Below are 24,607 nucleotides of genomic sequence, written 5' to 3'. Positions count from 1 at the left end.
TGTTGCTTGGTCTGGTTGTGTTTTACTACAAAGTTAAAAGCTTGAGGAGGAGGTGTGGAGGAGGATTGTTGACGTCGAATGAGGTATATAGACGCGCACGATACGATTTATTTCAGCTGTTTACGTGGAATGAGGCACTACTAACACTTGATACTTCTTTTTCATAGCGCAAAATCAAGCAAGGGTGTAAACATTCGGCCAAACAACCTTCATTCGAGTTGTCAAGTCAAAGTGGACGTTGAAATCGACAGGAACTGCCATAGATTTTATCGATCGATCGCTGCAGTATACTATCCGTGAGGAGTGGTTGTGAACAATTCCAAAACATTTGCCATTGACCATCAGGGCATCTCTCGTCAAGGACCAAGACTGCCGTGTTTCTCTCCGTTTCCTGTGGATCCTGATCTGAAATGAACGTGGAAAGTGCTCGCTGGGTTGGAAGTATCGCCTTATTGATATCCGTGAGTTGTGATATGTGGATTTGCTAGTTGACAGTACCCACACTGGTGAAAGCATATACACCAAAAGAGAGCTCATACCGTATTTTACGGTTAGGAACGTAGGAGTATGGTAGGTGTATGATGAAGCTAGTGTGAAACGCTATTACCTTGGAAAAGCTCTCTTTGAAAGTTGCTGCAACCGTGAGTTTGATATCCAAGACAAACGCATTTGGATGCTCATGAAGACTTTCATCACGTTGGAATTTAGCAAAGCAGATCTGGATACTCAAGGACTTATTGCGGAGTTCGTCGAGTTGGTGAGAAGACTCCAGAAGATCGAAGATTGCATCTCGAAGGTCTCGCAACCGAGATATTGAAACATCAAGTATTTGAAGATGCTATATCGCATTATGAAGCATCTTCGTATTATTGAAGTGTTGTTGCTGATCAAATTTGTACAAATTAACTTATAACCATTGCATTTCAGACAGAAAAATATGAATTTCAGATATTGAACTCTCATTACGCCAATGATTACTAGCACGAGACGCACAAGAATGCGAAATGAGCGATCGCAACAATGAGCGATCGCAACAATGAGCGACACTATAGTTTACAACGTTTTTGACATATACGGACTGTCTTCAACTAATCCCGTGGGCATTTCCATAAACCATGCCAAGACCCTCTTGTTGGTATGCTCTTTTGGCTTCGATAACATTCGTTCATATTGCATTGTGTTACGGAACGAGAAATAATCCACACAGCCTGTCGTGAACTAACTGCTTGTAGAGGACGTGATTGGGGAGCGACTTCACCGTCCAACCAATGGAATCTAGTGGTTGCCGTGGGAGAACCAACAGACATAGAGCATCGACGGAATAGACATTGTTGAAGTGGTGAGATCAACTTCGAGCATCGATCGTGACCTGATTCCACTCGTTCAAAAGGTGTTCCCTGTGATGAGCTGCTGTTCACTGTGCATGGTACGTTGAATTTCATCAAGGAAATATTATTATAATCAAGGAAGTATTTGGATTGTACGGAAACCAGTAGAGTCAGCTTTGTCTTGGAACACCAGCGGTGGTGCTTTCTCATTCGGGTAGCGAAAGGCAATGAAGACTTTCTCAGAGAGGTCCGCGAGGCCTACTTTACCACTCTGCATAAGAAAACCATCGACTGGGAATCGGACATTCCATGGCAGATTGGGAAGGATACAGACTTATACAACATTTACCTGAGCAAATGTCATGACTGCCTCGAACTTCAAGTTGTGTGATCAACATCAGAAAGCAACATGTCAAACGCCCAAGAGTAAACAACCGAGTGGGAAACGCACCAAGGCCATTGTAACGAGTGTCATGTTACAGCAAGAAGAATCAAGAGACAAAGGTAGGAATAGTATTGTAATCCATTGTAAACTCCAGGAAAATGTAGATCCAGCGTAATTCCGACCTTAGATCAGATTAGCATATGCAGCAATTACGTTGAGCTGTGTTAAGCAACATAGTCCTACCAGATTCCTACATTTTGAATGCATTTCTATATACAGTCAGCCTTATGCATCTGGATATTTAACATAATATGTCTGAGCAAAGAAACATATCGCAACAATGAGCGACACTATAGTGCGATGGATACAGCTCTTTCAGCGACTTGCTGACAGAGCAAACGATCAATCTGCTGCTGTTGAAAAGTTGGGACGTGCTACTCAACTAGAGGTGAAAGGTGCTCAAGTCACAAATATTGACAGACTCTGCAAATATGTCATCGATCATGAAGACTTCAAAGATCGATTAGCTGATGTGAAACCAGATCAATTATATGTATATATGGATGCAGAATGCAAAACGCCACTGAAACCAAGTACATCAATGAAGGACATCAAAACATCGGATGACAATCCATTACGAGTTGTGAGACCAAGAGCTACCCATACAGGCAAGTAAGATACAATATGAAAACGGACTTTTTATGTTGTATTGTATCAAGATCTTCTGCAGAAGAGCCTCCTATTTTACCACGATGTATCGCGGTAACGCCTTTCTCTAAATGTTTTTAAATTTTTACCACCACCAGTTACAATGACGCCTATCGGTTGGCCAGCTAATTGGGCGGTGATTGTCAGCGACTTTGCAGAAAGATCTCTGGATCAGAAGATGATCGATACGCTTCTCCGGAGTGCAGACCTCCGTCTGGCGGTTGACCTCTTTGTCCAAAATCAACAACATGCTGGTAATCGTGAAAATCTGAAGTTGAAATTACAGAGGCTGGTTTTCAATGTCTTAAGATCGACCACAAAGAAGGCAAGCCTTTTTGTTTTGTTCGATCGTTGTCACCTCAGCCTCTGAACAGGTGTGATTCGTAGGCTATTTTAGATGATTTAGATTTAGGATTTCTTGCTGACGGTGTCGTTGATGGTGCATATGGTCAAGCAGATGTTTCTTTCTTCTATGCATTCAGAAACAATAAGTGGCAAATTGGAAAGGTATTGATTTGCTCTTACCAACAGCTTGTTCAATGATTTTCGCATCATGTGTTTTACGGTAGGTTGGGCCACAACACAAGATACAGATGGAATTCAAGAAATACGAAAAAGCAACTTCAAACTGGACGACCCCGTGTCTTCTTGGAAATCTTGGATTGTACAATATTTCTGGTAGTCGCAGTATCATCTTGATGGATTATTGTGGACTTCCTTTATCAAGGATGATTTGAAGGTTTAGAAATGGATTGCCAAATCGTCCAGCCTGTCTATCTCTAATATTCGATACATGTATTTGTGTAATCACAGCAATGTCTGTGTTAGCACAGAATGGATATTCCCACAACGACATTAAGACGTCCAATATAGTCAGCAGCTTTCACCAGCCTCATCTGCTCACTCTGATCGATCTGGTGAATGAATCAGGGGTGTCCCTCACTGATTCAGCAAAAGTGTCGTGACTAACTTTATCGAAAATATATAGGGAAGCTCTGCTATGTGGAACTCTTCAGAGGTTCCAGCCACAACTCCTTATTATGGACTCGGAAAACGGTTAAACACGCCAGCGTATGATATGGCTTGTTTATCAAATTCAGTGAGAGAACTGGCAACTGGTAGCATTGACGGAAAGATTGAAGGCCAGGTGTTGGAAGCTCTTACGAGCAAATTGGAAGACCGAGCATGGTCGCACCTGGATTTGCAATTGGACACTGTTTTGCAGAAGTTTAATGCATTTATTGATGACCTATACACTCTGGCTGACCAAAACCAAGTGCATGTAATAGGCCAAAATCTTGTAAAGCCTGTTAAATGGTAGTGTATCGTGTTCATTGTATCTTTGGGGTTGTTACTGTCATTGTCATAGGGGTGTTTCTTTGTGTGCACTTTAAAATATATGCTGGGCTATAAATATTGCCAGTCATAACGAAGAAATCGACAGCTCAAATGGATTCGTCGTGTGTTTTGGTGCTATGTCAGCTATGTCTGACGTCGTTATTCTCCTGATCTATTCTCTGTTGGGACCAAGTCGGTCCTTGAGCGCGTTTTATTTGCTTCGAAGAAATCGACCCCTTGATCATAGATGTGTGTCTTTTTTGTCCCCATACATCTACCAGGCAAACACCACCAAAGCAGGGACTTGTTTCAAGAGCATCAAAAGATATTCACGTTGAGCGGGATCTCTTATATACGTATCAATCAACAATGAATACATTTCAGCGTGTATATTTTCAAGCATGATTTGAAATCCATAAAAGCAACGAGCTTCCGGGATTTGTACATCTTGAGAGAATCTACCAACCAGATTCTCATTTACAATACCATCAGATGCGGCAAAGAAGGCAGGGACGTGTGAGATGAATTTGCGTTCGTCGTAGGTTAATCGTCTCTATATGATGATATTAGAATGGTTGAATGATTAATATGATAATTATGGACGTTCTTCACTGATAAACAAAGTAACATGGCACTGCGATTCCGCCAACACGAAAAGCACAGTTCGACCCAACACTTACATCCCAATCATTCAGATCCTTTGACAGGTCAACTTCTTCAGCAGTCCAAAAAGTTGCTTCTGCCTTCTTGTACATCTGCGATACCTGTCAATCACAAACGCAGATCAAGTTAGTTAAAATGTCGTTGATGAATGCTTTGATTTCAACCGAATAAACGTCAAGATACGATGACGAACCGTACATACATCTTGATATTGAATAGGAGACAATACGAACCTATTCGGATTCTCCTGTAAGATGGGTTCAATCAATGGTGGGGTTGGTTGTTTAGTCTTGACTGTCACTGCAAGTTCTGACTACAGGCATTGTTTCGAAGGATAGCATGATGCCAATAGATATTGTTATTTAATTGTATAATGATGATGGATCTAATTGCCAGACCTAGTGACAAAAAGCCAAAAAGCTTCTTTAGACAGATGGAAAGAGTTTGCTCAAATCCAGTTGTATTACCCTTCGCCGTGAATCGTTCTTGGGCAATATCAATTTCAACAACAGTTTCCAATCCTTTAGCATCATCAGAACAACGCCAAGAATCGAATTGTAATAAAGTCAAAGACTCGTCGCTCATTACCGAACAGATCAGGTGCTTCTTCAGTAGGGTGAATGGTAGGATGTGCTTTATCATCGTTGGGTCCTTTTCGTGGTTGTTTGAACTTGCCCTCCAATAATCTAAACGACAAAATGACGATGAGCAAAAAAGAGAAGAAACCCTGGCCTACGCTTGAATGCTCCCATGCTTTACCGTTGAGCATAACCTCCTCATGCTGGATCAACCACTTGTTTTTCAATCAAAGCTCGTAGTTCCAATCCTTCATCGAATACTTGAGTTTCAGTACGTGGATAACTCAGGATACCACGTGAATACAGAGCTTCAGCAATCTAAGGATGAAGTAATCCAGAGTGAGGTAACGCGTATTGTTTGCTTCAATACCAAATCATGATTCAACATACCTGCATAATTTGGTCACCATACATTCGTAACGCACTAGTACCGATTTTTTGCATTTCTATAGTATTGAGCGGAAGTGGTCTCCTATTCAAAGCGAAAAATCCAGCAACTACTAAAAATGGATACGTTGCCAAGCACACGTACCACTTCTCCTTGGGCTTGACATTGCGCTCGCTGGTTTAAAGGAGTTCCTGAACACTGTCACGGTCAATGCCATGCATGCTCTTGTAAGTGAAAGGTCCCGAAAAGTTAAAAAGGGTATAAACAACAGATGTATCCTCTGGATACACCTACTCGAATTATTTCAATGAAAACCCCAGATTTCCATTCCACAAGCTTTTTTCCCCAAAGACAAGCGGTATCTTGCAGTATCCGGATAAATCTGGCGAGCCTGTCCCAAATGTTTCAACAAAATATGGTTTTCTTCTCCACCAAACTGTTGCGGTATCCTGACACATTCGTTGCAATTGTTCCAACTGTTTCCGATGAATGTTTCTCCAGAATTAACTTTTCCCAGAAAGATGAACGCCACGACACATTCGCGGTATCTGTATACATCTGTTTGCAAAATGAAAAAGTTCTCCAGAAATGAAATTCTCGTGAATCCAGTAAAAGTAAGAAAAAAGCAATTCACAGCAGCGGTATTCTCGTACATCTGTTACAACAGTCCCAGCTGTTCCCAACGATAAATCAACATTATCATTCCTGATATTATTGTCTCCAAAAGTTCAAGAACCAGCACCAGTATCTGGATACATCCATTGCAACTGTTCCAACTGTTACAATGACAAATCAACATTAATATTTCTGAAATTGTTTTTCCAAGAGCTCAAGAAACAGCAGCGGTATCCTGATCCATCTGTTCCAACTGATACAAAGTCAGTAACTCTTTTTTCAAGAAATGTGAAATTCCAGACAAAGCAGCAAGCTGGTTTTTTCTTGTAGGATAGGTCTTAGTATACGTTTTCTTTGAGGAAGAATGAGAAATACCCAGAAGAAAGTAGCAAGGTATTTCACACAGTAAATTTTTGAACCGCCATGTAACATACCATTTATCGTTCTCAACAGAATTAGACTTTATAAAATGTGAGAACGTATTTTCCATGGTATCAGTTTTGCGAACAAATCTGAGAATGTCCACAGCACAAAGTAATACACTGTATCTCAGGTATTGTTTGATCCATTGTAACCCTCTTCAATCTCTTTTCTCAGTTGAAATGAGAATATATTGAAGCATCCCATAGTATCCCAGGGTATCCCAGTAACAGGTGAAGTATCCCTTAGTATTCTGCAAAATCCAGGAACAAACATTTCAAGTTTCAAATTGTACAAAACTAAAGAAGTTGGATCTATCTCATAACCATGGGAGTCTGTTTGCCCATATAGAAGACATTGCATGGAAACAGTAATGGGTACCACCACTGACAAGAACATTATGGCGTCGTGCAGAGATATGCCAATTCAAGCCCCAGGACAAGACACGACAGTGCAATACGTGTTGTCAATTGCAAAGACTACCAAAAGAATCTGTAAGTGGTGCTTTCTGATTCGGGTAGCGACAGGCAATGAAGACTTTCTCAAAGAGAGGCCTACTTGACAACTCTGCGCAAGAAAACAATGGACTGGGAATCGGACATTCCATGGCAGATTGGGAAGGATACAGATTTATACGACATTTACCTGAGCAAATGTCATGACTGCCTCGAACTTCAAGTTGTGTGATCAACATCAGAGAGCAACGGTATGCCCAGACATGTCAAATGCCCACGTGTAAACAACCGAGTGGGAAACGCACCAAGGCCATTGTAACGAGTGTCATGTTACAGCAAGAAGAATCAAGAGACAAAGGTAGGAATAGTAGCGTAATCCATTGTAAACTCCAGGAAAATATAGATCCAGCGTAATTCCGACCTTAGATCAGATTAGCATATGCAGCAATTACGTTGAGCCGTATTAAGCAACATAGTCCTACCAGATCCCTACATTTTGAATGCATTTCTATATACAGTCAGCCGTATGCATGTGGATATTTAACATAACATATGTCTGAACAAAGAAACATATGGCAACAATGAGCGACACTATAGTGCGATGGATACAGCTCTTTCAGCGACTTGCTGACAGAGCAAACGATCAATCTGCTGCTTTTGAAGAGTTGGGACGCGCTACAAGACTGAAAATTGATTCTTCAATGGACGTCGACCTACTACGCAAATATCTATCAATCATGAAGGCTTCAAAGATCGATTAGCTGATGTGAAACCAGATCAATTATATGTATATATGGATGCAGAATGCAAAACGCCACTGAAACCAAGTACATCAATGAAGGACATCAAAACATCGGATGACAATCCATTACGATTTGTGAGACCAAGAGCTACCCATACAGGCAAGTAAGATATAATATGAAAACGGACTTTTTATGTTGTTTTGTATCAAGATCTACTGCAGAACAACCTCCTATTTTACCACGATATATCGCGGTAACGCCTTTCTCTTAATGTTTTTAAATTTTTAGCACCAGTTAGAATGACGCCTATCGGTTGGCCAGCTAATTGGGCGGTGATTGTCAGCGACTTTGCAGAAAGATCTCTGGATCAGAAGATGATCGATACGGTTCTCCGGAGTGCAGACCTCCTTCTGGCGGTTGACCTCTTTTTCCACAATCAACAAGATGCTGGTAATCGTAAAGATCTGAAGTTGAAATTACAGAGGCTGGTTTTCAATGTCTTAAGATCGACCACACAGACGGCAAGCCTTTTTGTTTTGTTCGATCGTTATCACCTCAGCCTCTGAACAGGTGTGATTCGTAGGCTATTTTGGATGATTTAGATTTAGGATTTCTTGCTGACGGTGTCGTTGATGGTGCATATGGTCAAGCAGATGTTTCTTTCTTCTATGCATTCAGAAACAATAAGTGGGAAATTGGAAAGGTATTGATTTGCTCTTGCCAACAGCTTCTTCAATGATTTTCGCATCATGTTTTTTACGGTAGGTTGGGCCACAGCACAAGATACAGATGGAATTCAAGAAATACGAAAAAGCAACTTCAAACTGGACGACCCCGTGTCTTCTTAGAAAGTTTGCATTGTACAATATTTCCGGTAGTCGCAGTATCATCGTGATGGATTATTGTGGACTTCCTTTATCAAGGATGATTGAAAGCTATAGAAATGGATTGCCCAATCGTCCAGCCTGTCTATCTCTAATATTCGATACATGTATTTGTGTAATCACAGCAATGTCTGTGTTAGCACAGAATGGATATTCCCACAACGACATTAAGACGTCCAATATAGTCAGCAGCTTTCACCAGCCTCATCTGCTCACTCTGATCGATCTGGTGAATGAATCAGGGGTGTCCCTCATTGATTCAGCAAAAGTGTCGTGACTAACTTTATCGAAAATATGTAGGGAAGCTCTGCTATGTGGCACTCTTCAGAGGTTCCAGCCACAACTCCTAATTATGGACTCGGAAAACGTATAAACACGCCAGCGTATGATATGGCTTGTTTATCAAATTCAGTGAGAGAACTGGCAACTGGTAGCATTGACGGAGAGATTGAAGGCCAGGTCTTGAAGGCTCTTACGAGCAAATTGGAAGCCCGAGCATGGTCGGACCTGGATTTGCAATTGGACACTGTTTTGCTGACGTTTAATGCAATTATTGATGACCTATACACTCTGGCTGACCAAAACCAAGTGCATGTAATAGGCCAAAATCTTGTGAAACCTGTTAAATGGTAGTGCATCGTGTTCATTGTATCTTTGGGGTTGTTACTGTCATTGTTATAGGGGTGTTTCTTTGAATTCACTTTAACATATATGCGCGGCTGTAAATATTGCCAGTCAAAACAAAGAAATCGACAGCTTAAATGGATTCGTCGTGTGTTTTTGTGCTATGTCGGCTAAAGAATGTTGGTGATGGTGGGCTAGTAAACAATTCAAAAAGAATGTAAAATAGAATAAATAAAGTAAAAACCATTATTTGTGAAAACAGTTGAATGTTGGTGTGAAAGTTTGATTAAGTAGGACTTCTATAAACACTCAGTGAATACAGTAGATTATTTCAACACTCTACTCAAACTCGTCTGAAATAATGCTGGCCTGATTTGAATATAGAAATGCATACAATCTGACTGAGGAAACGAGTCGACAGACTGCTTGATGTCGTTTTGGTCGTGGTGCTGAATAGCAACGTAGAGAACAAGTAGGCCAGCAGCAAGCAGCACCTTTCCACGCGTTGTAGCACGTGGAATCAAGCCTACTGGTATGTATTTGAGAAGCTTCCAACATCCACAAACCACCAAAACTGTCTTAGGCGATTGTGCAAAAGCTTGAATCTTGAACAAGATGAGCAGTCTTGTTCCAAGTCTAGCGGCTCCATCAGATTACAGGGACCGTCGATACAAGGTATACACTCAGAATCAGACCATATATCTCCTGCCTTCATTGAGCTTGATTAACTAAATTCAATTTTCTGCAAATTGTCAATTTGTGAATAACAGGGCACGGATGAAGATTACTGGCGAGCAGTAGCAGAATCTACTACTCTCTATGTCGGAAACCTGTCCTTCTTCACCACCGAAGAACAAATATACGAATTGTTTTCCAAATGTGGTGACATTAAACGAATCATTATGGGTTTGGACTCGCATCAACGAACGCCCTGTGGCTTTTGCTTTGTAGAGTACGTGTAATTATCCTTGCAGTTCAAGCTCTTTGAGCTATCCAGTCTACCAAATCGACCTCAATCAAACAAACTAATCACATACATCTAGATACTATAAACGAACCGACGCACTCGACGTAATGAAATTCATCAACGGCACCAAACTCGACGAACGGCCAATCCGTATAGACATGGATCCAGGATTTGAAGAAGGACGACAATTCGGAAGAGGCAGATCTGGTGGTCAAGTTCGTGACGAGTACAGAGAAGAATATGATCCTGGTCGTGGTGGATGGGGTCCTATCTTGAGACGACAACAGGAATTGGTTCGTGGTGAACAGCAAAAGGATACTTACCAGTCGTATGCTATACCGCTTGGGCCTACGTCAGAGTATTATGTCAAAGGTTAGGCGTTGCTGGACAGATGGATTTTTTTGCTCTTTGGGTTGACTAAAATTCTGTTTTGTAGATGCTGTACGCAATGCCAAGAGAGATCGTGATGAAGGCTTTGATACCAATGAAGATACATCATCTACCGTCAATCTGGCCAAACGTATTACTCGTGATCGTATTCGTGAACCTGATGTGGTACTTATTCCTCCTTTTGCGTTATTTTCTGCCTTCTTTTTTCGCTCACATGTATTCCTTGTATAGAACCCGCGATTCCGAGGAGAAGACAAGGACGATGAATGATGAAAAACACCGAACACCACCAAAACTTCTTACTTCTTTGCACATGTATTATATATTGAGTTCTACCTATATACACTTTTTTGCACACTCTCAGACAAACAGTTTAGTCCCAATCGTCATCATAATCATCGTTATTAGCTGGAGCTTTACTACTACTACCACCAGCTTTAGATTTACCTCGGCCTCTACCTCTGGTAGATGACCCTCCACGTCTATACTGTCCTCTCGCCCCTCTACCTCTTGAGCCACCACGAGAAGACGAGCCACCACCGTCATTATTATTACTACCATACTGATTTTTATTGTCTGTAGTACTACTATTACTGCGACCCAACCCAGCACCATCCTCATCATTAAATTGAAAATACTTGCATCGTCCAACTTGTTTGGGACATACTAATATTGGACGTCCCTTATCAGGTCCATCTTTCACAATCGTTTTTTCAGCAGGGACAAGCCCACAAATACATTTTGGTTGCCGATCTGCTGTTGCTTGTGGTGCCATGTTACGACGAAAGTCCTCCATTGTGGCTGTTTCTCGATTATTAATGCTATTGTACTGTTGTTGCTGTGGTTGGTAGCCATTGTATGGCTGATAATTATTGTTGGTATAAGGTATTTGATTTTTGTTGTAGTTTGTATATGGTGCTTGATTGTTGTCATTGTAAGGTGGAGGCTGCTGCTGTTGTTGCTGATTAAACATATTAGGTGGCTGAATATAAGTTGGCACAAGTTGTTGATTAAACATATTAGGTTGGCTTTGCTGTGGTTGTGGTTGTTGAATGGATGTATTCGGTCCCTGACCATTCTGAAAGAAGTTGTTATTCGGCCTGAGATCATTCTGAAAGCCATTGTTCGGCCTCTGATTATTCTGAAAGACACTATTATTCTGCCTTTGATCGTTTTGAAAGCCATCGTTCGGCCTCTGATCATTCTCAAAGCCAATATTGTTTGGTCTCTGATCATTTTGAAAGCCATTATTGTTCGGCTGGAAGGCATTATTCGGTCTCTGATTGTTCTGAAAGACGTTAGTCGGAGGCTGATTATATGGAGGGCGATTGTTCTGTTGCTGTGGTATTGGTGCAGGACGATATAGTAGTTGCTGCTGCTGATTATTTATCTGAGGCCTTTGCGGTGGTTGAAATGGTGAAGGTATGTACGAATTATGATTATTTGGATCCGGTGGTTTTCCTGGTGGCGCACCATATGCTGGTTGATTTATTGGTTGATTCGGTGGGCGAGCGAATTGCTGTGGCTGCTGAAATTGTTGCTGCTGCTGCGGTTGAGGTCTCTGCTGACTCTGAGCTGGTGGTCGTGGTTGTGACGGTTGTCGTCCACCTCCGCCGCCGCCACCACCACCTCCTCCTCCACCGCCTCGATCATTGATATCCAATGATTGTCGTAAGAAGTCGTCACACCATAGACAAGTTACATACTGCAAAAAGATGGTCTAGTCAAACAGTAGACCATCTTGGTGAAAGCGCAAAGCTGTTGGTACCTCGAGTGGGATACCCGGTGGCAACCTCCCCCTCTTGAAATTGAATTTGAGTCGTCTTGTAGCGGGTGGAAAATTTGGACGGCTAACAGAGAACAAAAAAGGGAATATAGTCAAATAAGAAAATGTGCGATGATACTGTCTTTCAAACTGATACCTGCAAGTATCACACACTTCATCAGTCAGAGATACTTCATTAACAGATTCTGGAATCCATATTGAATTTTTGCAGGTTGGATAGTTTGTACATCCTAACCGAAACAAACCGTCCAGATCTGAAACGATGGCAAATTCACTCAAAGCACTCACCAATGTATCGCTTCCCATTCTTGGAGGTTCGGAGACACATGGCAAAATTACAATGAGAACATGACCTCACATCTTTAGGAATTTCTCTAGGAGCCTATAAAAGAGGGTGAGACACGGCAACAAAAAGAAGAATAATCATGTTTCATGCTTACCAGTTCCCCATCAGCATCATGTCCAAAGTACTTTGTCATGGCCTACATATCAGTACTCATCAACGTTCTCTACCGCACTTCGAACACCGCAACAAAAAACCACATAGGGATTACCTGTTCAAGAACCTGGAGCTGATTGCTACATCGTACAAAGACATCACGATACATTTGCACACTCTCATTCACGACATCAGCTTTGGTACGTGCACCGGAACATACTAGTTTCAAGTTTTCTTCCATCTACAGCAAGCAAGTGTTTCAACGAAAAAAGATCGTGAGTATGTCGCAAAATACCAGTTCTTTACCTGTCGACGCAAATCAGGTTTAGACAATGACAAATCAATCTGCATATTATCATATCCGTCGATCAAAGCCATGCCCAGCACTGTAGGATAAAACAATCCATCACCGTGCTTGGTAGCATATTCTCGTTCAAGGATTTTTTTGATGTGTTCATGAATGGTGGCATCCGTTCCTAAGAATACCATGCTCATCGGTTTTTTTGTTCCAGCTGGTTATAAATCCAATCCAGGAAGATGCACTCACCAATTCCATTCTTGTCCATTAAAGTAATCAAGTCTGCTTCAGACAATGCTTTTGGAGGTGTCGTTCGGCCAGAGTTCAACTTGAGCTCAGCAGGCTGAATGACTTCATCAACTTCAAATAGAGGTACAGTATTTGCAGACCAACGATCAAAGGGATAGACATCCAAGTAGTTTCTCTCTCTAATTGCCAGACCTAGTTACAAACGGCAGAGAAGCTTCTTTAGACAGATGGAAAGAGTTTGCTCAAATCCAGTTGTATTACCCTTCGCCGTGAATCGTTCTTGGGCAATATCAATTTCAACAACAGTTTCCAATCCTTTAGCATCATCAGAACAACATGCCAAGAATCGACGTGTAATAAAGTCGAAGACTCGTCGCTCATTACCGACCAGATCAGGTGCTTCTTTAGTAGGGTGAATGGGAGGATGTGCTTTATCATCGTTGGGTCCTTTTCGTGGTTGTTTGAACTTGCCCTCCAATAATCTAAACGACAAAATGACGATGAGCAAGAAAAGGAAGAAACCCTGGCCTATGCTTGAATGCTCTTATGCTCTACCCTTGAGCATAACCTCCCCATGCTGGATCAACCACTTGTTTCTCAATCAAAGCTCGTAGGTCAAATCCTTCATCGAATACTTGAGTTTCAGTACGTGGATAACTCAGGATACCACGTGAATACAGAGCTTCAGCAATCTAACGATGAAGTAATCCAGAGTGAGGTAACGCGTATTGTTGCTTCAATACCAATTCATGATTCAACATACCTGCATAATTTGGTCACCAGACATTCGTAACGCACTAGTACCGATTTTTTGCATTTCTATAGTATTGAGCGGAAGTGGTCTCCTATTCAAAGCGAAAAAAATCAGCAGCTGCTAAATATGGATACGTTGCCAAGCACAACGTACCACTTCTCCTTGGGCTTGACATTGACTAGTACCACTTTTGCAGAGGGAGTTTCAACACATTTTTCATACAAGACTACACAGCACTGTTGATCGTATATTCTATCACGTTTCCAAGCAAAGTGGGCACTGGTACCGTCCTTGGTGATCACCACATCAATCTTCCAAAAGTCTTCAGGTACGAAATCCTGCAGTCTACGATATCGATCTACTACAAATCGTAGTGTTGGAAATTGACAAGAGCCTGAAGAAGATTGAAAGTGTGAGTCATCGGAAAATGCAGTCATTCAAAGGAGGCCAACAAAGGGACGACGTATGATGCTTGATCTCACGGACTTACCAAATGAGATGATCTTATCAGCCAATTCATGATACCGAGATTGAAGTGACAGCGTTTGGAAGCGAGTGAAAGCAGCTCCTGTTCTCAAATCCAGCTCGATCCTAGCATCGACTGCAAATGCTTGCCGCGTATCTAGATCTCCCAAGCGACTCCATGCGTCTTGGATTTGTCTATTTGTCAAGGTTGGATTGAATAGGGACTACCTAACGGCTCTTTTTTCCTGTGGTCGACGTTTACCTTGGTTGAACTACAGAAAAGTGAGCTCTTCTCACTCTTATATGAGGCTTGACTTTTCTCACGACAGTAACGACTTCCATTCCAATGTTTTCTCCTTCTCGATCACAATCTGTCCATATGACGAGGACATCACAGCGTCTGCCTTCATTTTCCAAGTTTCTTGCAATCTCTTTGCAGTCCTATATGAGAACAGGAGTCAGACCACGAACACACAGGAGGAAGCGGCGATCTTTCACGTTTACATCCGAGACAGATTGGACGGTAGGAGCATCAAACATTGCAGTTGGAGCGTGTCTAGCCCAAGATCTGTAGGCGTCAGGAAAGTCGAGTTTGAACAAGTGCCCACGTATTGCCGTCATGACGACATCACATTGACGACCATCCATAGTAGAAGTAAAGTCATAATTTTTGGTGTACTTGTCGGCCGTGTTTCTCTAAAAGGAGGGAGAAAGATGGATGTGAGGGATGTGACGAGTGTGTTGCGCAAGACTATAGCTTTCAAATGAGAACGCATGCAACATGAGAGGAATGACTTGCAGTTCTTGATTGTCCTCCAGATAAAATGGCCGCGACCGATTTACCAATAGATGGCTAGTAATGGAGTAATGTTGAGCTCCGAAATTCCAAAATTCCAAACGTTGCAATGGTGCGATTTGATCCAGTAGTTGAAAGTAATGTGAAGATGAGTCTACCTTTTCTGCGACACAGAGTACTCTCATTACATATACATTCTTTTCCTAATCAGCATCGTCCACAGATAAGTGCTTCAGATCTTAAAAACTTTGAGAAAACAGAGCTACATAGAACGTAGAAGAGGATCAGCATTAGTTCAAGACGGGAGACTCAATATGGTATGAACCTTGCATGCAACTAGTCAATGATCTATGTTCTATCCGCCGTCCTCGTCTGGAACTATTATTAAATGTAATTGTTTGCCTAGATTCTGTCGAGATCAAAACCAACGAATGCAGCTGCATCAAAGAACGAGGCCATTCTGCGTAATAACAATGCCGACAAGAAAATACCACGTCTGGACTCGCTAATCGCTAGTAGAGACTACACCGGCGCCCTTACTCTCCTCGAAGTACATTACAGCATTTGAAGTGACTTTGACAATCGGCAGATCAACACGGATACATTGAATGATCTGCATTCAAATTCACTCATACTGCATTTTCCTCAACCGCATATTCGTCTTATAGTTTCAACGAGCATCGGGAAAGACTGACGAGGATACTCTACTATGGATTGGTTACTCGGCATTCCATCTTGGAGATCATACGAAAGCATCGGAGGTCGGAATAAATTTGAGATCCTGGATCAAGTGATTGTCACGTTACTCAATTGCTACTCATGTTTGCAGATTTACCTGGAGCTGACAAAGGACAAGGCATGCGATCCTACCATACACTTACTACTGGCTTGTTGCTACTTTTTCATGGGAATGCACAAGGAGGCCGACGAAGAATCAAGGAAGGGTATGCTTGAACTCCATTTACCTGGTGAAACCTGTGCTGTTTTTTTGTATTTGTTGACTCGTGATTCTCAATCATACAGGTCCTGTCTGTAAATTACAAAACAGGCTGCTATTCCACCTTTCTCATAAATTCAACGACGAGAAACGCTTAATGGGACATCACCAAAACCTGGAGGATGTCATTGAAGACCAAGTGTGTAAAAAGGTCGAGCAAGGAAGTACATGCCGAAGGTAGTCTTGACTTTTTGCTCCTATCTCTTCTAGCTATGTTTGGCATCCATTCACTATCTTCGAAGCCATTATCAAGAGGCGATTGATGTGTACAAGAGAATTATGCTTGAAAACAGGTATTATAATTTGTTTGGCCCTTTTTTTGCTCCCATTCCGTCCTCTTATTCAAAATAATGTGATAGGGATTTTCACGCCATTAATGTTTATGTCGCCATGTGCTACTACAAACTGGACTATTACGATGTAGCTCAAGAAGTCCTGTCAGTCTACCTTCAGCACTATCCTGACAGCATCATTGGGCTGAATCTGAAGGCTTGCAATCAATATCGGCTGTATAATGGGAAGGCTGCTGAAGTGGAGCTTAAAGGGCTTATGGAAAACATGTCTGCCAGTTGCCAATTCGCTGAAGACTTGTTGCGTCACAATATGGTAACAATTGTTCACGGCCTCTTTTTCGCCGCTGTACAATTAAATCATTCATTGCTATAGGTTGTATTCAAAAGCGGAGAAGGAGCCATGCAAGTTCTTCCAACCCTCATCGACGTCATTCCTGAAGCCCGACTGAATCTCGTCATTTATCATCTGAAGAATGAAGAGATGAATGAAGCATACGAGCTGATGCAGAATCTAGAACCAGCAACTCCACAAGTATGAGCTTACATGACATGTGACGAAGAAAAGCAGATGAACCACTCATAGAAGAATGCTGACACGGTTTTTTTTTCTCGACAGGAATACATCTTGAAAGGCATAGTGAATGCCGTAATAGGTCAAATGAGAGAATCTAGAGAACATCTCAAGATTGCTCAACAGTACTTCCAACTGGTTGGCGCTTCTGCCAGTGAATGTGATACGATACCTGGTCGACAAAGCATGGCTTCATGCTTCTTCTTGTTACGGCAGTTTGAGGATGTGCTGATTTACTTGCAATCCATCAAGGTAAAAATAAGAATTACATGCGGCACATGTGGTATTTGTGATTACCATAGAACTGACTTTTGTTTGTACAGAGTTATTATTTCAACGATGAGAACTTCAACTTCAATTATGGACAAACCAAAGTCGCTGTTGGTGCTTACGATGAAGCAGAGGAAGCGTTGCTGATGATTCACAGTGAAAAGATTAAGAATGAATATACGTACTTGTCACATCTGGCAAGGTGCTGTAAGTGCCTTAAGTACTGTCGAGTGACGTCAAGACGATTTTTTTGCTCATTTCAAAAAACAACTAGACATCATGAACAAGAAACCACGAATGGCTTGGGACTTGTATTCCAAAATGGAGACATCTGCCGATTCATTTAATATTCTCCAACTCATTGCTAATGATTGTTACAAGGTGTGTGTGTCTATGTGATTTGCAAACGTGCACTTCTACTGTTTCATTGCATCCTCTTTTGCAGTTTGTATCTGTACAATCATATCTTCTCTTACGGCCTATTCACCCTCCTCTTACTGCTTACTTCGTAGATGAGCCAATACTATTACGCAGCTAAAGCATTCGACGTGCTAGAAAGACTTGATCCAAGTCCAGAATTCTGGGAAGGCAAACGTGGTGCTTGTGTAGGAGTCCTGCAACAAGTATTGTCTGATCAAGAACCCAAAGAAGCATTACGTGAAGCTATCTCCTTATTAAAGAACTCACCAAATAAGGAAGTTGACTCGATTGTCGCCATGATGAGAACGGTGGCGAGACAGAGCAGTGTGCAGATATGATCTGTTTTCATTTTGCAGAGGTACATTTTTATGAAATAAAGTCCCGTTTCCAGCATTTTTGACTTTCCTTGGAATGGCGAACTTTTTGTAATTCTATTGCAGATCGGCAGACGCAAACATGTTGACTTTCGAACAAAGAAGTCTGAATGTTATCTGAAAGAGGCCACAAAAACATTTATAGATTTAAAAGCAGGTGACAATAAAAATATGGTACTATATGGCGAACAGCCAAGATACAATAGCCATACCTAGCTGCTTCAGGCAGCAGGTCTTCACACAACAAAGGTAAAAGTACTAAATAAAGTTCACGGCAATGGTACCAAATTATTCCTCAACACAACCAAAAACCACAACCAACTGCATTGCAAGCAGCGGGTTCCTGCAGACGTTATTTCTTTGAGGACATATCAGGTCGAGTTGGAGCGACATTAAGCAGTGTGTCCATATCCATATCTAAAATCGAGTCTTGGAGTTCTAGTTGCAAAAACAGAAGAGATTGTTAGTTGAATACGCACCATTTGTATCCGACAATAAGGTTGACGTGCCATTTACCTGCCAATTGCTTCTCAATATTTGCCTTGTATATACCAAACAGACGTTCGAAATCCATAATTGATATGTTGCCTGGGTAGCTGGTCCAGAATTCAGCGAAGGAATCAAAGACAAAATCCACAGAGTTAGCCCGGTGAGACAACGTCGTTTAACAAAGAAGAAGAAGAGTGAAAATAATCATACTTACGATACATTTCATGGTAGATGCCAATATCAGCACCGAAGGAAAAGAACATTGGCTGCAATTGTCCCGACTTGACAAGGTGCAAGACGAACTGGGAGACCATGATTCCAGCGAGAGCAAAAGAAAACCAGCGGTCCTTGTCATTAGAGATGGCGAGTACCTTGGCGGCTGACACTGGATATTGAGAAGCATAGTAATGCAAGTCATCCAATCCCAGCATTCCTATACATGTACGAATTGTCATCAGTCTTCTCTACTGATACATTAAGTTCATTTCGCTTCAAATGAAGACATACCCATCGCTCGAAAGTCTGTAGCTGGATCGCAACCTTGAAATCCAATCTCCTGCCAGCGTTTCGTCTTTCGATCTATGTGGGGAGAAGGAGGGTCAAAAGGGAAATTTAAGGACAGGATCGAAAACTTTACAATAGTACCAGTCAAAGGAGAGTTTGGCATCAGCAAATCCCATAACTGCGAAGTGAAAGGGTCTGTGAGTTTGACGAAAATGATTTCAAGACAATAATTGGTGAAAGCGACATACGTCCAAAAGTTTCAATTCAGAGGAAAGGACAGTAGAATCATACGGCGTGGCGGCTCGCCTTTCCAATTCACGTTGAAGGGCATACGTGCAGCCGATTTCACCAACAATGGCTTCCAGAATCAATACATGTGGACTATGGTAAGACGGACGTCAGCTACAGCGATAAGTGTGAAGCACTCATTCGTAATAAAGAAGGTCTTCAAGCTAGCAATAGGAAACAACAGAAAAGATAGCTGAAACCGTGACGGACATACCCAGTGAAGCCAGCAACGCCTGTCGCTGGAATGACCTTTTTATTGACCAGGCCATACATGACGACTTCGGTAGATCCACGTCGTTGCAATTCCTTCTTTTCAGGCTAAAATGGGGTTGAAAATTGTGGATGAGAATGCTGAAACATGCAAGTTTGTCGCACTACTATTACCTTGAGTTCTTTTGATAGCCTTATGGCCCGATCTACACAATGCGGCTTTCGCGTGAGTATAATAGACTAGTAGCCAACGTTTTGAGAAGCGATGAACTTACCCAGTTCGTATATGAGCTTGGGCGATACAACTGCATGAGAATCATGGCTCTTGTGAAGAATCTTGTCCAATAGTTGGAAAATACGAGACCTCTTGGAAAAGAACTAAAAAGAAGAAAATCATCCATTAGCTTTCATTGTTGACGAAACTTGTGCAAGAGCGAAAGCACCGAATAGGAAGCACACCTTGGGCGTGGCCCTAGATTCGTCCAATTGCGGCAGAGGCACCACGATAGTGGGAATGTCCCACTGTACTTCAGATGCCACTGCAGCTTCTGTTGAGTGAGTCCCTGGAGAGAAAGAGTGTTAGAAATGTGACTTGACCGGTGGCAATGGCGATTACATTTTCCAATAACAGAATGAAGCTTACAAGGGCTGAGTGGCTTGAAGATGGATGCCAAAATAGTAGTAGTGCGACTCCAAAAGGAGGGTGTCTCCTTGGGAGTTTCAACGGCAAGGAATTTACCATCCTTACTGTTTTCAGCCTAAACAAGAAATAGAAGCAGAACGAAGTCAGTAAGATATCTTTCTGGTGCTTTCAAAGCGCAAGCTGACGTCAAACCATGGTAGGCGTCGTGACTTACGGTGTCAATGTTGACTTCGACATTTGCACATACTTCTTGACCAGTCTTCCACCAGCTCCAAGAACCTTTACCCATTATAGAGGCGTGGTGTGCTTTTTCGAGTGACGAATAATAGGTTGGCTGGGGTCTTTCGAAGTAAATGTCAAAACTGGCAGTCTACTCTGAAATCTTTGGGTTTTATGAAAGTGGAAAAGATGCAGTTGTGGCTAACACGATATTGAACGGCACGGTTACAGGAACTTGAGATTTCGAGCTGATATTATGCAACGCGTGAAGTCGATCTCTGCTCTTAGATTGGTGATTGAACCAGTGTGTTTGAGAGTGATTTCAACCAACAGAAAACGTGATTTAGCTGAGCGATGAGGAATGGCAATCAAAGTCAGAAGATTCTTCCCGTTGCCATTATCATTTTCATCATGAAATTCAACTTCTGAGTGCTTCTATATGCATCTAAGTGATTTAAACACGTTGAAGACCTTCATAAAAACCAAACTTCAATATTTGTCGGGCACAGTAAAGGAGAGTGTGAATGGAAAGACCCGAATCAGCAGAAAGTATATAATTATACTAGAATAGGCTCTTCCTTCCTCTTCAGCGTGGTTTGGTCTCCGCTTGTTCAGCATGGTCTGCAGGCACACCTCCCGTAGAAGCAAGCTTTACACCGCCATTTTCCTTATGCATCGAGTTGCGTTGCGAGTCCAGACACGTTATGTCTCGTCTGAATCGATCGTAGTTATACTGATTCTATTGGTAGGCCGTAGCATCTCTAGAGAGGAAAGATCTTCTTACCTCATATTGCACTCAAGCAAGGGAAAGCCAACAAGGACCAGCAGTTTATCTGCAATCTCATCACTCATAGGACCATAGCAAATTTTTGATATTAGATTAATGTTCTTCTGTCACTGCCTTGGGATATTCAGTCATCGTCAGAAACCTCCTGCCTACAATGAATTAACAGCAGTCAACAGCAGCATGCCAAAGGTATTTCAATCCTTTTTCGTTAGCGTGTTACAGATACTGCTCAGCTTGGTCGACTCGATCTTCTTCCTCAATTCGTAGGTCATCAACACATTCCCAACATCAATCGAAATCAACTCCCACACTCTGCAAGTCCCAACAGGCAAGGTCAAGATGGCTGAATACTTGCTTGCAAATGGTTTATCTTGCCAATATGTATTAAGGTATGGCAATAACAAGGTAGCTGCCTCTTTACGGGATCATCGTTTCTTACCATTCTTACCTAATTTGCAATCAAATCTTTCCCCGACGAAATGGTTTCGAGATCTCATTGGTGCCCTCATTGCTATTGCACAGACTCGAATCATTGAAACAATGCCCATGGACGCCATCTTGAAGCAATGCTTGAAGGGATTGGACACAGAGTGCATTCCTGACAGGGATCTAGATGTATATCCAGTAGCATCTACGTTTGCTGAACGTATTCAGGTGTTTGGAACTTTTACGGACTACTCGACTGCTATTACGATAAAACGTATGGGACACAGAAAGTCATTATCAATCCCGTCTGTTGCCAGACTTCTCAATCTCTTTGTCAAGCAGCGAGCTAGAACCTTTGCTCTACGTTTCGTATGTCTTCCACCGTGTACGAGGAGGAGACTTATATGACGGCCGCTCAACTCGGTTGTATCGCCTTTATGGCATTGTCCACCTGAGTCCAAGCCTTTGGATAAATCTGAACCAGATGAAGGTGCAATCAAGGTCTTGGTGTGTATCATTACCAACATCTATAAATTCCTAGCAGTATGTCAACGTCATGTATCAGCCTGATAAGACCCACCATCCAATAAGAATAACATTGTCGCATAGCCTAGTTTCCATAAAAACAGAAGATGATAAAAGCAAGAAAGGCAGTTGTGGTTGTGCTGATCGATTGTCACAAAAAGCTTCTCCTGTACGTATCATCGTCTGTTGGCCTGAGGGTTTCGACAGGTTCTTAAATCGGTGTGTGTAATATTTTCACCTTCCGTGATATTCCTGGACTTAATTATCACTCACATAATACTTTCGATTGTTCTGTATTCGTAGGCACCAGAAGTAGTTCTAAACTGAGCCATGCTGACTCAAGCGATGTATATATGTGTACCTCATCAATCAGAATCAAATCCAGGCAAACCGATCCAGGCAAACCGAGGCAGCTCCACTAGACAGTACCTCTGTTTTGTGGATTGTCGGTTCCGCAAGAACACATTAACACAGCAGTTAGTTCTGTGGTGAGCAGTCTTGAGTTTCCCGTGTACTCCCAAGAGACAAATGAATAACAGATCGTGAGCAAGGCAACTCGATTGAAGAGTATAATGCTAAGATTGATGCCGTCCTCGATGATATCTGATGGTTTGCGTCCAAAAACATCAATCAAAAATGTCAGCGTCACGATGGCCATCCGGCCTCCATTCAGTGTAGCGAGTTTTTGTCATAGTATAAAAGTGTGTTTTGGTCTTTTGCTCCTCCTGAAAAACTAGTTTTAGAAGCACCTCCACTGAAGAAACAGATTGTTGCTTTCCAATTTTCAAAGCACCGTGTACGGTCGAGAGATGCCTGATGAAAGCGAGGCGAGCAACATCAATACGAGGACAATGACCTGGAAAGAAAAGGCGGCTTACCTAAAGTTGCCCCGCATGGATGAACTTGTGCAAGGTTTTTTTTAGTTGCTCGTTTTGTTATATTGTTGAAAATGCAAGACCGTATACTACAGTATCACTCAAACATTTACCTAAGGTCTCCACCCCGTCGTCGAAATCCCTCAAATTTACTATCCTTTCTTCCACCTTTCCAACAACGTCTACTTTTGGTCACATCATCATACAATGCTTTTGTTTCCTCTTGTTTGATATTCCGACAGTACGAGCCAATTCGAGAATCAAGTCGTTCAGTTCGGAGAGATTGGTCTTTTTCTTGGAGCTGACCATGATATACTTTGAGATGCCCCATTCATTGGCATAGTCGAAGAACTACATGATGGGCAAGATTGGGTGAAGAGGAATCAGGACGAATACGTAAAGGCTATTCCAACCAATTGCCAGAACAATGCTTACTTGATCCGTGGCAAGGTGCTTGTAATCTCCGGCAACCCGTTGATCATGTTTTGTGCCAACAAGTATAGTAGACCTTCTCCACCCAGGTTTGGCTTCATCAAGTTGTGATAAGAGCTACAATGTATTGAAAGAAGTATTCACATAAGGCCAGAGACTGCATCTTGCATAAAAACTCACATTTTCTTGGATTTTGATAAATGTTTTTCGAGCTGAAAGGTCTCCCAAAAGGACTATCATCCCAGCCTTGGCAATGCATTGCTTTCGGAGTTCCAGCAGACTTTCATCACCTCCAATCTCCTTGACCTTGATAGTGAGTGCATCGTTGCCTTCGCCGATCGTGAACTCCCCTTTCAATTTGATGGTAGTTGGGTAACTCTACGTAGAGCTTCAATATGGCCTTACCGTTCATTTGAGTATTACAGGGTGTTTATAGCAAACTTACGCAAAGCTGCAAGAATTTGTTTCCCATCAAAGCGTTCAAGAGTGCAGTCTTGCCAGCATACGTGGGGCCGATAATCAGTACGAATCTATACATTATGAACATGAAATATGATTGAGCTTGTCTCTCTCGTGGATTGAAAGCAAACGAGTTGATCATGGTGCTTTGATGCTGATGATGTGTCGTAATGTACCCTCATTGTAACTCATACGAAAGCAAGTCCAGGGCCCACGTTCTGATCATCAAGATCAATCTCGTCATCAGATTGATCATCGCCTTGCCCTGAAAACCGAAACGAAAAAGACACCATTCCGCCGACATTTGCAGCTCAAGAAAGGACTTACTTTGGCTTTCGTGCCATGATACGATAGTTCCGAATGCTTTTGAATGAGATTGCTACGTGTTTAGTGCAGATAAGGTCACCATTCACTCAAACTCATGGCTTGTTATGTGTTTTGTTGAAGGAGTATGTCGAATCAACAGAAACATGTTTGGACAACCTGGACGCGTCGTAGTTCTATTTATTCCAATGTTCACAAGCACGATAAACACATGAGCGGTATCATTTA

The 24,607-nt window shown here is 42.0% G+C and overlaps 6 protein-coding genes across 6 annotated transcripts; 2 read left to right on the top strand and 4 right to left on the bottom strand.

Annotated features, from left to right (window-relative positions):
- Positions 1 to 4,033: 4,033 nt before the first annotated feature.
- On the bottom strand, positions 4,034 to 5,007 carry SmJEL517_g01669 (ribonucleoside-diphosphate reductase; the record flags this gene model as incomplete). The annotated part of the gene is made up of 4 exons (XM_031167597.1): positions 4,034 to 4,312; positions 4,440 to 4,523; positions 4,625 to 4,716; positions 4,890 to 5,007. The coding sequence occupies 4 exons, from the start codon at positions 5,005 to 5,007 to the stop codon at positions 4,034 to 4,036; spliced, it is 573 nt and encodes a 190-aa protein (XP_031026583.1).
- Positions 5,008 to 5,198: 191 nt separating this feature from the next.
- Positions 5,199 to 5,554, bottom strand: SmJEL517_g01668 (uncharacterized protein; the record flags this gene model as incomplete). The annotated part of the gene is made up of 3 exons (XM_031167596.1): positions 5,199 to 5,318; positions 5,391 to 5,446; positions 5,533 to 5,554. The coding sequence occupies 3 exons, from the start codon at positions 5,552 to 5,554 to the stop codon at positions 5,199 to 5,201; spliced, it is 198 nt and encodes a 65-aa protein (XP_031026582.1).
- A 4,190-nt stretch (positions 5,555 to 9,744) lies between these two features.
- SmJEL517_g01667 (uncharacterized protein) lies at positions 9,745 to 10,756 on the top strand (the record flags this gene model as incomplete). Its single annotated transcript, XM_031167595.1, has 5 exons — positions 9,745 to 9,804; positions 9,900 to 10,081; positions 10,173 to 10,468; positions 10,533 to 10,651; positions 10,718 to 10,756. The coding sequence occupies 5 exons, from the start codon at positions 9,745 to 9,747 to the stop codon at positions 10,754 to 10,756; spliced, it is 696 nt and encodes a 231-aa protein (XP_031026577.1).
- A 103-nt stretch (positions 10,757 to 10,859) lies between these two features.
- Positions 10,860 to 15,458, bottom strand: SmJEL517_g01666 (uncharacterized protein; the record flags this gene model as incomplete). Its single annotated transcript, XM_031167594.1, has 17 exons — positions 10,860 to 12,191; positions 12,255 to 12,336; positions 12,409 to 12,502; positions 12,561 to 12,654; positions 12,713 to 12,754; positions 12,827 to 12,952; positions 13,018 to 13,187; positions 13,259 to 13,450; positions 13,520 to 13,740; positions 13,814 to 13,950; positions 14,022 to 14,103; positions 14,166 to 14,406; positions 14,503 to 14,672; positions 14,740 to 14,918; positions 14,982 to 15,173; positions 15,259 to 15,330; positions 15,432 to 15,458. The coding sequence occupies 17 exons, from the start codon at positions 15,456 to 15,458 to the stop codon at positions 10,860 to 10,862; spliced, it is 3,453 nt and encodes a 1,150-aa protein (XP_031026576.1).
- Positions 15,459 to 15,587: 129 nt separating this feature from the next.
- On the top strand, positions 15,588 to 18,162 carry SmJEL517_g01665 (uncharacterized protein; the record flags this gene model as incomplete). Its single annotated transcript, XM_031167593.1, has 12 exons — positions 15,588 to 15,590; positions 15,680 to 15,823; positions 15,942 to 16,034; positions 16,103 to 16,217; positions 16,297 to 16,409; positions 16,481 to 16,563; positions 16,630 to 16,876; positions 16,937 to 17,095; positions 17,180 to 17,386; positions 17,458 to 17,611; positions 17,679 to 17,785; positions 17,917 to 18,162. The coding sequence occupies 12 exons, from the start codon at positions 15,588 to 15,590 to the stop codon at positions 18,160 to 18,162; spliced, it is 1,671 nt and encodes a 556-aa protein (XP_031026575.1).
- Positions 18,163 to 18,550: 388 nt separating this feature from the next.
- SmJEL517_g01664 (uncharacterized protein) lies at positions 18,551 to 20,621 on the bottom strand (the record flags this gene model as incomplete). Its single annotated transcript, XM_031167592.1, has 12 exons — positions 18,551 to 18,636; positions 18,715 to 18,786; positions 18,902 to 19,120; positions 19,195 to 19,266; positions 19,333 to 19,369; positions 19,440 to 19,572; positions 19,694 to 19,797; positions 19,864 to 19,895; positions 19,965 to 20,067; positions 20,149 to 20,252; positions 20,333 to 20,447; positions 20,547 to 20,621. The coding sequence occupies 12 exons, from the start codon at positions 20,619 to 20,621 to the stop codon at positions 18,551 to 18,553; spliced, it is 1,152 nt and encodes a 383-aa protein (XP_031026574.1).
- Between the last annotated feature and the right edge of the window lie 3,986 nt (positions 20,622 to 24,607).

The sequence above is a fragment of the Synchytrium microbalum genome (genome assembly GCF_006535985.1).
Source record: "Synchytrium microbalum strain JEL517 chromosome Unknown SmJEL517_scf0005, whole genome shotgun sequence".
Classification (NCBI taxonomy): Eukaryota; Fungi; Chytridiomycota; class Chytridiomycetes; order Synchytriales; family Synchytriaceae; genus Synchytrium; species Synchytrium microbalum.
This window is presented reverse-complemented; position numbering and strand designations above follow the sequence as displayed.